General features: G+C 36.6%; 1 protein-coding gene across 6 annotated transcripts in view; it reads left to right on the forward strand.

Annotated features, from left to right (window-relative positions):
* The window catches only part of LOC130921864 (plasma membrane calcium-transporting ATPase 1-like), a 178157-nt gene that overhangs the window by 63148 nt on the left and 102176 nt on the right, over positions 1-12833 (forward strand). For all 6 annotated transcript variants that reach the window (XM_057846205.1, XM_057846200.1, XM_057846203.1 and 3 more), the window contains exon 2: positions 10403-10749. In XM_057846205.1, the coding sequence (XP_057702188.1) occupies positions 10554-10749 (196 nt within the window). In that variant the 5' untranslated portion in view covers positions 10403-10553. The remainder of the gene's footprint in view (positions 1-10402; positions 10750-12833) is intronic.

Genomic DNA, 12833 nt, shown 5'->3' on the forward strand with positions numbered 1-12833 from the left:
CTGGGTCGTTTATATTTTTTATTTTAGGGCAGTTCCGGGTCACTCACTGTTCATCAGTCACTTCCTGTTAATTTTGGGTAACTTCCTGTTTGTTTTAGGTTCCTTTCTGATAATTTTGAGGCATGTCTGGGTCGTTTATATTTTTTATTTTAGAGCATTTCCGGGTCACTCACTGTTCATTAGTTGCTTCCTGTTTATTTCGGGTAACTTCCATTTGGTCTTTGTAATGATTTTGGGCATTTCTGGGTTGTTTATTTTTTATTTGAGGGCATTTCCGGGTCACTCACTGACACTGTTCATCAGTCACTTCCTGTTAACTTTGGGTAACTTCCCCTTGGTGTTAGGTCATTTTCTGTTGAGTTTGGGGCATTTCCAAGTGACTTCCTATACATTTTGGGTAATTTCTAGTTGATTTTGGCAAAATGAAATATTTTTTTGGGTCAAAATTTTTTTACAGCTCCAAATTGGAAATCAATAAGTGAACAGGGTAGGGTTTTGTGGGAATTGGACAAAATCTATAGGATAACATTTTGAAATTTGATGGTTTTTGTCAAATTTGGTTTGAATTATGTTTTGCCAAAACTGGGCAAATGGATTGGACATCTACTAGTGATAAACTCACTTTAAATGTAACTGTTACTCCCACTCTGAATGGATTGGACGTCTATCACCGTCAATGGCAATGAGTTAGGCTTTGCTTTTTGCTTTTTCTTCCCCTACTATTTTTTTGTCTGAACTCGTCACTTCAAAATCGTGTCACTTGGGAACGAAAAATGGGAATTGTGTCACTTGAAGCATGATGTGTAAATCCAGCATCTGTCTCTGCGCTCGTGTGTGTGTCCTTGTTTCTCCATTTTCCATGATGCACAAGCTTCAGTTGCTTGGTGCAACAAGAGGAACGAAAATAAAGTTCCTTTTTTTTGGTGTGTGGAGGGTGTGGCCAGCAGGGAGTTTGCCTTGTACGCTTGGTGTGTGTATGTGTGTGTAGTCAGCAGGCTGCTGGCTGCTTTAGTATGCAGAGCAGGTGTGTCTGCAGAGGCAAGAAGAAGAAGGCTATCAGCAGAAAAACATGAATGAACCCATTGCACAGGATTGAAAATATGCACACAGCTACAGTTTATGCACATGCACTCGTACTGTATGGAAGTATGTAAGTGGGTGGGTAAACATGAATATTATCTATTGGTTTTAGACAGGGAATTTCTGGAGGATGCATATTTTTTTTAGATTTCTTGAATCATCGGTTCATATATCTATGACTTGTTATTTCCGTGTTACGTAACACTGGACTATACATTTTAGTTGTAAACGTTAATTGACTGATATATCGGTCTGCTGTTATTTGGGGCCGATATATGGACTTTTTCAAGATTGGCCGATTTCAGCCGATTTAATAGGATGATAAGTGTGATATTCACTGTTCTTTCTCATAACAGTCGACCGATATATCGGGTCAATAGATACATTTTCTCAAGATCGGATGACATCAGCTGTTTTAATAGGATAAGCGTTATGTTTACTGTTTTGATGAAGATATTTCTCATTAGCAATTGACCGATATATCGGGCCGATATATGGACTTGTTTGCAATATCGGCAATCGGCAAATATATAGTTTATATAATGGAAGAACTTAGGTTAGCTGTTTGGGTGCTGATCTTTCTTTTTAAGGTCGACCGATATATCGGGCCAATAAATGGACTTGTTTCAAGCTAGCTCCATATCAGCCGATTTAATAGGATAAGTGTTATGTTTACTGTTTGGGTGATGATCGTTATCATAACAGTCGACCAATATATCGGTCTGCTGATGTATCAGACCGATATATCGGGCCGATATGTGGACTTGTTTGAAATATCGGCCATCGGCAAATATATAGTTGATATAATAGAAGAACTTAGGTTAGCTGTTTGGGTGCTGATCTTTCTTTTAAAGGTCGACCGATTTATCGGGCCGATAAATGGACTTTTTTCAAGCTAGCTCCATATCGGTCTGCTGAAATATCAGACCGATAAATGGGCTCGTTTTCAATATATATATATAGCCGAAATAAAGAAGAACTTATGTTAGCTGTTTGGGTGCTGATCTTTTATGATCAAGGTTGACCGATATATCGGGCCGATAGCTTGACATTTTTCAAGATAGCTCGATATCAGACAATTTAATAGGATAAGTGTTATGTTTACGGTTTGGGTCATGATGGTTCTCATAACAGTCGACCGATCTATCGGTCTGACTATATATCGGTCAACTGTTATGCCAATATATCAGACCGATATATAAGCTTGATTTCAAGATGTACATATAAACATATATCATATCTATCGATCTATCTATCGTCGATATATAAGTCATATAATTGAAGAACTTATATTAGCTGTTTGGGTGCTGATTTTTCTTATAAAGGTTGACCGATTAATCGGGCCGATAGCTAGACTTTTTTTCAAGATAGCTCGATATCAGACTATTTAATAGGATACGTTTTATGTTTACTGTTTGTGTGATTATCTTTTTCATAAGTCCACCGATATCTCAAGCCAATAGATGGACTTTTTCGAGATCGGCTGATATCTGCCAATTTAATAGGATAAGTGTTATGTCCACTGTTTGGGTGGTGATCCTTCTCCTAACAGTTGACAGATATATCGATTTGTAGATGTATCAGACCGATATAGTGGCTTGTTTTCAAGATCGACCATCGGCCATTATATAGCCAATACAATAGAAGAATTTATGTTGGCTGTTTGGGTGCTGATCTTCCTTATAAAGGTTGACCGATACATTGGGCTGATCGATGGACTTTTTTCAAATCTGCCAATATCAGCCGATTTAATAGGATAAGTGTTATGTTCACTGTTTCGGTGATGATCTTTCTCATAACGGTCAACCGAAATATTTGTCTACCAATATATCGGACCGATATATGGCTTGTTTTCAAGATCGGCCATCGGCCAATATGTAGCCGATATAATAGAAGAACTTACGTTTTTTAGATTTTTACAATTCTTTTATAGGTCAATCTAAGGTCAACCAGCCCCCCATTTTATCGGTCCACCGATATATCGGACTGATATATGTGCTTGTTTTCAAGACTGGTCATCTGCCAATATAATAGAAGCACTTATGTTAGCTGCTCTGATGCTAATCTTTGTCATAATAGTCCACCGAGATGTTGGCCCGCAACTATATCAGGCTGATTGATGGACTTTTTTCAAGATAGCTCAATATCAGCCGATTTAATGGGATCAGTATTATGTATATTGTTTGTGTGATGATCTTTCTCATAACAGTCGACCGATACGTGGACTTTTTTTCAAGCTAGCTTGATATCAGCTGAGTTAAGAGGATAAGCATTATGTTTACTGTTTGGGTGATGATCTGTAACATAACAGTCGACCGATATATTGGGCCGATATATGGACTTTTTTTCAAGTAAGCTCGATATTAGCCGACTTAATAAGTGGTATGTTCACTTTTTGGGTGATGATCTTTCTCATAATAGTCGACTGATATATCGACCTGATAGATGAACCTTTTCAAGCTAGCTCGATATCAGCAGATTTAATAGGATATGTCTTATGTCAACTATTTGGGTGATGATCTTTCTCATAACAGTCGACCGATACATCAGTTTGCCGATATATTGGTAGCTTGTTTTCAAGATATATATATATATATACATACATACACAGTGGTACCTCTACATACGAAGTTAATTCGTTCCAGGATCTTGTTTGTAAGTCGAAATGGTTGTATGTCGAGCAGGATTTTCCCATAGGAATACATTATAATTCCATTAATTCGTTCCACAGCCCAAAAACCTACACTAAATCCTTAATAAATACTGCTGGTACTATTACAACTGGTAATTACACATAGTAAAACGAATACATTACAAATAAAAATCGGAAAAATATAATAATAATACAATAATTCCTGTAATAATGTAACAAATCGGGTTCTAATGTGGCGGATGTTTTTTGCTGTACCTGAACGCGCCACGGGGCTATCGTGCCAGAAACAGTTTCACTTTCCCTTTCACAGAGTTTCACTTTCCCTTTCAATGTTTTCTTGAGAACCCCGTCAATTGCGGCAGACAGTAGGCGTTTTGTGTTGAATAAGTTGTGAAATAAATGATAAAAACGTGGCAAAGCTGGCGATTTCTTTGGCGATTTTACCACAATAATAATGATCAGTTTAACTTATAAAGACTGGCGAACGGTGGTCGGAAGAGGACCGTGGAGTTGTATTCTTGAGCCAGTTCACGGATGCGCACCCCACGCTCATATTTTTCTATAATTTGCAACTCCATTTAAAAGGTAAGCGTCACCTTTTTCTTTGTTTCATCACCTGTACCACCCTTTTTGAAATCTTTTGTGTTGATTTCTCACACAAGAAAATCTGCCGTACATTTGTCTGCGGTGCTGTCATGTCGTCGTATTTCGAGCATGTCGTCGGATGTAGAAACAAATGGCAAGTCAAATTTTACGTCGGATGTCGAAAAGATCGTGTGTCGAAGCGATCGTATTTTGAGGTACCACTGTACATATATATATATATATATATATTAGGGCTGTCAAAATGATCGCATTAACGGGCGGTAATTAATTTTTTTAATTAATCACGTTAAAATATTTGACGCAATTAACGCACAAATGCCCCGCTCAAACAGATTACAATGAAAGCACAGTCAAATGTGTACTTGTTGTGTTTTTCGGAGTTTTGGCGCCCTCTGCTGGCGCTTGGGTGCGACTGATTTTTATAGGCTTCAGCACCCATGAGCATTGTGAAAGTAATTATTGACATCAACAATGGCGGGCTACTAGTTTATTTTTTGATAGAAAATTTTACAAATTTTATTAAAACGAAAACATTAAGAGGGGTTTTAATATAAAATTTCTATAACTTCTACTAACATTTTTCTTTTAAGAACTACAAGTCTTTCTATCCATGGATCGCTTTAACAGAATGTTAATAATGTTTATGCCATCTTGTTGATTTATTGTTATAATAAACAAATACAGTCATTATGTACCGTATGTTGAATGTATATATCCATCTTGTGTCTTATCTTTCCATTCCAACAATAATTTACAGATTTTCTTGTGAGAGAAATCAACACAGGTTTCAAAAAGGTTGGTGCATGTGGTGAAACAAGGAAAATGTGACGCTTACCATTGAAATGACGATGCAAATTGTAGAAAAAATATGAGCGTGGGATGCGCATCCGTGATGTGGCTCAATAATACATCTCCATGGTCCCCCCCCGATAGCGTTCGCCAGTCTTTATAAGTTAAGGTGACAATTATTATTGTAACATCGCCAAAAAAATCGCCAGGTTTCTAATCATTTATTCCATCAACTTGTGTGTTGTGTGTTATGTTTACTGTTTGGGTGATGATCTTTTAACATAAGTGGACCGATATATCGGTCCGATAGATGGATTATTCTTAAGAAAGCTCAATAACAGCTGATTTAATAGGACAAGTGTGATGTTTACTGTCTGGGTGATGATCTTTATTATCATAACAGTCGACCAATATATCGGGCTGAAAGATGGACTTTTTTCCAAGAAAGCTCAATATCAACTGATTTAATAAGATACGTATGTGTTATGTTTGCTGTTTGGTGATGATCTTTCTCATCACAGTCGACCGATATATCGGGCCGATAGATGGATTTTTTTTCTTTTCAAAAAAGCTTGATATCAACTGATTTAATAAGCTATGTGTTATGTTCACTGGGTGATGAGCTTTCTTATAACAGTCGACCGATATATCGGCGATATATGGACTTGTTTTCGAGATCGGTCATCGGCCAATATATAGCCAGTATAACAGAAGAACTTATGTTAGCTGTTTGGGTGCTGATCTTTTATATAAAGGTCGACCGATATATCGGGCCGATAGATGGACTTTTCGAGATCGGCCGTTACAGCCGATTTGATAGAAATAAGTGTTATGTTCACTGTTTGGGTGATCATCTTTCTCATAATAGTCAACCGATATATCGGTCTGCCGATATATGGGCTTCTTTTCAAGTTCTGCCATCTGCCAATATATAGCCGATATAATAGAACCTATCTTATGTTTTTTAGATATTTACAATTCTTTTATAGGTCAATCTAAGGTCAACCACCCCCCCCATTTTATCGGTCTGCCGATATCTCAGACTGATATATGTGCTTGTTTTCAAGATTGGTCATCAGCCAATATATTGCCAATATAATGGAAGAACTTATCTTAGCTGCTTGGATGCTAATCTTTCTTATATTGGTCCATTGATATGTTGGCTAGCTACTATATCGGGCTGAAAGATGGACTTGTTTGAAGATTGCTCGATATCAGCGAATTTAAATGGTTAAGTGTTACGTTCGATGTTTGGGTATTCATCTTTCTCAAAACAGTCGACTGATATATCGGGCCGATAGATGGACTTTTTCCAAGACAGTTCAATAGGAGCTGATTCTTTATCATAACAGATGAGCGATGTATCAGGCTGATAGCTCGACATTTTTCAAGATAGCTCGATATCAGACAATTTAATAGGATAAGTGTGATGTTTACTATTTGGGTGATGATCTTTATCATAACAGTCGACCGATATTTCGGTCTGCCGATATATTGGAACGATATATGGGCTTGTTATCAAGATATACATATAAAATATCTAGCTATCTATCATCTAGCTATATTATCTAGCTAAATCATCTGCCATCCATCCATCCATCCATCCATCCATCCATCCATCCATCCATCCATCCATCCATCCATCCATCCATCCATCCATCCATCCATCCATCCATCCATCCATCCATCCATCCATCCATCCATCCATCCATCCATCCATCCATCCATCCATCCGATATAAAGAAGAACCTATGTTAGCTGTTTGGGTGCTAGCTTTCTTATAAAGGTTGACTGATATATCGGGCCGATAGCTCGACATTTTTCAAGCTAGCTCGATATCAGATGATTTTAATAGGATAAGTGTTATTTTCACTGTTTGGGTGCTGATCTTTCTTATAACAGTCGACCGATATATCGGGTCGATATATGGACTTTTTTTCCAAGATAGCTCGATATCAGCCGGGTAATAGGATAAATGTTTACTGATTGGGTGATATCAATGCTGCCACCTGAGGGCTGTTTATCCTCCATCATTAAAAAAAACAAAAACAATGCGTTTGGACTTTTTGGACAGTTATTTTGGGGTACTTAAAGGGTTAATTCCGACTTATGTGGATATTCAGTTTACTTCATCAGCGTAGGAACTCGTTCGTAACCCAGGGGACTACCTGTATTCATTATTAGTATCATTATTGTTTTAATTTTAATTTAACTTTTTTAAATGAAAAATGTAAAAACAAATCAGATACAAAAAAATCTTTTTTTTTCAAAGAATTGATTTTTGAAAAAACTGTAAAAATTAAGGTATACATTTTTTCATAAATAAAAATGAATATATATAGTTATTCATTTAACAAAAAAACAAAATAAAATACAGATAAAAATTTTAAAAATATATTTTACTCTTTCATTGTTGTACAATTTTTTCCTTTTTTTTTTAAATAAAGAAATCGTAAAATATAAAATTGACTTTTTTCCTTTTTTTCTTTTAAAAAGAATTACAAATATTGTTTTGTAATAAATAAAGCAATACATATGATAATATTTCATTCAAAAACAAGTGAAATAATATTGAAACTTTTTTTTCTATTTGAAAACATAAAGCTTGCCTAGTATTACTTTGTATCACTTGACACAAATCACATTACAACTTTGCAATAGTTTCCACTGTAATACCATAAAAGCTGTATTGGTTAATAGTCAACCAGGATGAATTTCCCAAGTTGCAAGTCATTCCTACAAACACCAAACGATAAATACCTCATTGTAATCAGTCCACGTCGGACAAAGAGATTGGCACGATCGCTATTTGCCGTTGCGTCTTTATGACGGCGAGCTCACCTTTGGACTCGAGTGGGTGTGGTCAAATATTTCGCAAACAAGGAGTGTGTATGTTTTAGGGTGTGTGTGGCTTCTTATGTCTTGCAAAACTACCTATGCTGTAATGTCAAGTCCTAACTAAGGGTGTGACAAAATGTATCCCAAAGGCCATACTTCCAAATGGTTATCGATATGCTCCCGCCAAGAATCGATTTATTGTTTTAGAAAGGTGTCACTGTTTAAAAAAAAAAAAAAAAAAAAAGAGGAATTCACAGGTTGCTATCAAAATCTTCCATTAGAATATTATTTATGTTAGCATATCCATCACCTGTTGGTCTACAAAGTATCGCCATCTTTTCAATATATTGTCACAAGGGGATGTCTTGTGACATGATGTTTGGTAGCAATGGTCTCCTAGACGTACGATTGGTCGATGGCCGTTTAGGAGGTGGAGTTTGCCAAAGGCCAATTGGTCAATAAATTCCACTTACACAGTCAAAAATGAGAATGAGTTGTTATCTGATCATTTTTCCACAGACGCACAAAAGTGTGTCACTTGAGCTCCGCCTATTGAACTTTTCTCAAGTTTTGGACTAGCAAACTCTCGGCTGACCCAAATCCTACAGCCGGCGCCGTTCAATCAGCGGCACGCCATCCCGTAATGAGCCACTGACCGCATTAGCGCGCGGGCGCTCGCGCATTAGCCGCCACCGGTCGTCCCGACTTCTCATTTTCAAAGCCGATGTGACGTTTGAGCGCTCCGACTCCCTTCGGCTCGGTCGCGCTTCCTCTTCCGATTTGACAATTCGACCTTTATCGTTCAATACAGCAAAATGTGTGTTCTTTTTCCTCAGTAAATGATGCAATTTTTGTCATCAATTCTTATTAGTAGTAGTTGTAAATTAGGAAATGATTCAACATAAAGCATCTATTTATGTTCACTCTGATGCCTGAATTGACATTTAACCAATATACAGTACATAATGCTTCAGAGAATACATGCAGTAAGTACACAAATGTAGTATTTATGACCAAAAAAAGCCAAATATAGAAAATGAAAACTGCAGCTAAAAATATCAGGGTTAAAAAAATAAGAAATCTAATGTTATAGAAAATTCATTAAAAATATTACAAATAAAATAGATAAATATATAATTTCATAAATATAAATGAATAAATTAGATATTTTTTTTTATATTCAACTAATTTTTTTGAAGATTTTTTTATTTTTTTATTTTCTATTTTGTTCTTAAAATGATTTATTTTATTTTATTTATCGAAAAAAAAACAAATGAAGGAATTTTTTGTAAAAGATATATTTATATACATTATAATATCTTCAAATTATTTTTGTAATAAAATGAAACTGCAGCTAAAAATATCAAGGTTAAAAAAATAAATAAAATGTACTCTAGAAAATTAATTTGAAATGTACTTATTCAAAAAAAAAATTTGGTATTTTAATTTTTTTCCAAATTTTGGGGGGGATTTTTTTTTTGTTTAAATTTTCTTTTTATTTAGTTATTATATTTTATTTATTATTTTACTATTTATTCATTATTTATATATTATTATAATTTATTATTATTTATATGTTTAATGTTTTTTTTAACAAAAATTAAAAAAAAAAAAATACAAACTGAGGAATTTATAAATGATATATATTTCAAAAATTACTTGTGTAAATAAAATGAAAATTGCTATAATATAAAGGTTAAAAAATGATATCTCAAAATAATCGTTTTGCATTTTTAATAAATTGAATGTTCTTTATTGTGTTTTTTTTAATTTTTTTTATTCATTTTTAAATTAAAACAGGAATTTAGTAATAAATGAAATATATATTATATTATTTTTGTATTGGATTATTATTATTGAATTGTTATTTTAGTTAATTCATTTAATGTTTGTTCTTAAATTTCATCTTTTCTATTGAGGGTTTTAATTAGATTAAAAAAAAATTTTTTAAAGTAACTTAATTTCCCTAAATGTTTTTTTTTTTTTTAAATCAAAAAAAAAAAAAAAAAAAAAAAAAGGAATTTTAATTTTTTCCCCCTAATTTTAATCAATTTTCCCCAGTTCAAAATTTTTTTTATTTAGGATTTTAAAAAATTTTGGGTTGTATTTTGTTGTTTCATTTTTTTTTTTTACGTATTAATTGTCCCTCATTACCTTTTTATCTATATTAACTAAATGAAGGGCTTGTTCCACTCAAAATATTTTTTAAAATTAATTTAACATTTTTTAAATATGACAAAAAATGTCTTACATAAATGCAAAATGTATATATGTAATGTGCATATGTGTATATATAATGTGCAGAAATATTGTATGAATTCCCTGTTGACATGTTGTTAGCATAGATGCTGCTGTTTTGGTTAGCAACAAGAAATTTCAGTCTTTCAACTAAGAATTTTGTAAATAATCCAAGCAACTTCTCTTCTATTTCGACAGAACATGTTGATCCCCGTTTCCACGGTAACCCAGAGGAGGAGTTAACCTGCCAAACGAGCCCAGTCGCGACCCCGCCCTCACCGACGCACGCCCCCACGGGACTTTTTCTGATACCGGCCGGACGCTGAACGGCGCGGCGAGGACCACCGACATGGCCAACAACACGACGGAGCACCCTCCGGGGAACTCGGTCGCCGACGGCAACCAAGACGGCGACTTCGGGGTGACGGTCGGCGACCTGCGGGGACTCATGGAGCTGCGCAGCGGCGAAGCCGTCAATAAGATACGGGACGATTACGTGGACGTGCAGGGCATCTGCAGACGACTCAAAACCTCGCCCATCGAAGGTAAACCCTCGCACGCCGACCGCCATCGACGGGGATGGACGTCCAGTCCGTTTCGACTAGGAGGGGCGAATGAACATTTTTTAAACTGGAATTCTCATGTGGTGCTCTCTTCTGTTTGACACCCCAAAAATGACCGTTTACCCCCAAATGGGCCACATTTAAATGATCGAAAATTCAGGACGCTAAGGGGCAAAAAAGTTGGCGGCAGATAGGTTTGGCTGAAATTTGCCAAAAACATACCTATTCATTTCTAATGGCCAAAAATTCCCATTCTTTTCCAATGGCCCTATTTGCCTGCCATTCATTTCAATACAACTATTCACTCCCATTGATTTCCAACCCAAGTGACCCGATATTTACAGGAAATGAACCCAAAATTCTCCCAAATCAACAGGAAGTGACCCCGACACCCCCCCACTCCCATATCATCAACGGGAAGTGACCCAATATGAAATGTCCCAATATCATCATTATGAACAGGAAGTCTGAGATTCATCAAAATCAACAGGAAGTGACCCAATATGTACAGAAAGTGAACTCAAAATGCCCCTAAATCAACAGGAAGTGACCCCCCCATATCAACAGGGAGTGACCCAATATGAAATGTCCCAAGATCAACAGGGAGTGACCCGATATCTACAGGAAGTCTGAGATGCCTCAAAATCAACTAGAAGTGATCCAATATATACAGGAAGTGAACCCAAAATGCCCCCAAATCAACAGGAAGTGACCCCGAAAACCCCCCACCCCCATATCAACAGGAAGTGACCCAATATGAAATGTCCCAATATCATCAATATGAACAGGAAGTCTGAGAGTCATCAAAATCAACAGGAAGTGACTCAATATGTACAAAAAGTGAACTCAAAATGCCCCCAGATCAACAGGAAGTGACCCCGAAATCCCCCCCCACATATCAACAGGAAGTGACTCTGAAATTCCCGTATAGAAACAAGAAGTGGCCCAATATGAACAGGAAGGGACCCTTGAATGCCTCAAAATCAACAGGAAGTGACCCAATATGTACAGGAGATGAATCCGAAATGACCGAAATTCAACAGGAAGGGACCCAGTCTCTACAGGAAGTCTGAGATTCATTAAAGTCAACAGGAAGTGACCCATATCAACAGGAAATGAACCCAAAATGCGCCCAAATCAACAGGAAGTGACCCCGAAATCCCCCCCACCCCTATATCAACAGGAAGTGACCCAATATGAAATGTCCCAATATCATCAATATGACCAGGAAGTCTGAGATTCATCAAAATCAACAGGAAGTGACACAATATGTACAGAAAGTGAACTCAAAATGCCCCCAGATCAACAGGAAGTGACCCTGAAATTCTCTCATAGAAACAAGTGTCCCAATATGAACAGGAAGTGACCCTTGAATGCCTCAAAATCAACAGGAAGTGACCCAATATGTACAGGAGATGAATCCGAAATTCAACAGGAAGTGACCCGATATCTACAGGAAGTCTGAGATTCATTAAAATCAACAGGAAGTGACCCAATATCAACAGGAAGCGAACCCGAAATGTCCCAAAATCAACAGGAAGTGACCCCGAAACCCCCCCATAGAAATAGGAAGTGATCCAATATGAAGAGGAATTAAACCGAAAATGTCCCTAACTCAACAGGACGTGACCTGACATCAATAGGAAGTGTCCCCAAAATGTCCCCAGATCATCAGGAAGTGACTCTGAAATGTCCCAAAATCAACAGAAAGTGACCTGACATCGACATGATGTGTCCCCAAAATGTCCCCAAATCAACAGGAAGTGACCTGATAGCAAAATGAAGTGTCCCCAAAATGTCCCCCAAATCAACAGGAACTAAACTGACCTGATATCAACAGGAAGTGTCTCCGAAATGTCCTCCAAATCAAAAGGAAGTGACGTGACATCAACAGCAAGTATCCCCAAAATGTCCCCAAGTCAACAGGAAGTCATCTGATACCTACAGGAAGTTTCCCCGAAATGTCCCCAAATCAATAGGAAGTGACCTGATATTAACAGGAAGTGTCCCCGAAATGTCCCCAAATCAACAGGAACTGACCTGATATCAACTGGACATGTCCCCGA

Source organism: Corythoichthys intestinalis, chromosome 9 (assembly GCF_030265065.1).
Source record: "Corythoichthys intestinalis isolate RoL2023-P3 chromosome 9, ASM3026506v1, whole genome shotgun sequence".
NCBI classification, from domain to species: Eukaryota; Metazoa; Chordata; class Actinopteri; order Syngnathiformes; family Syngnathidae; genus Corythoichthys; species Corythoichthys intestinalis.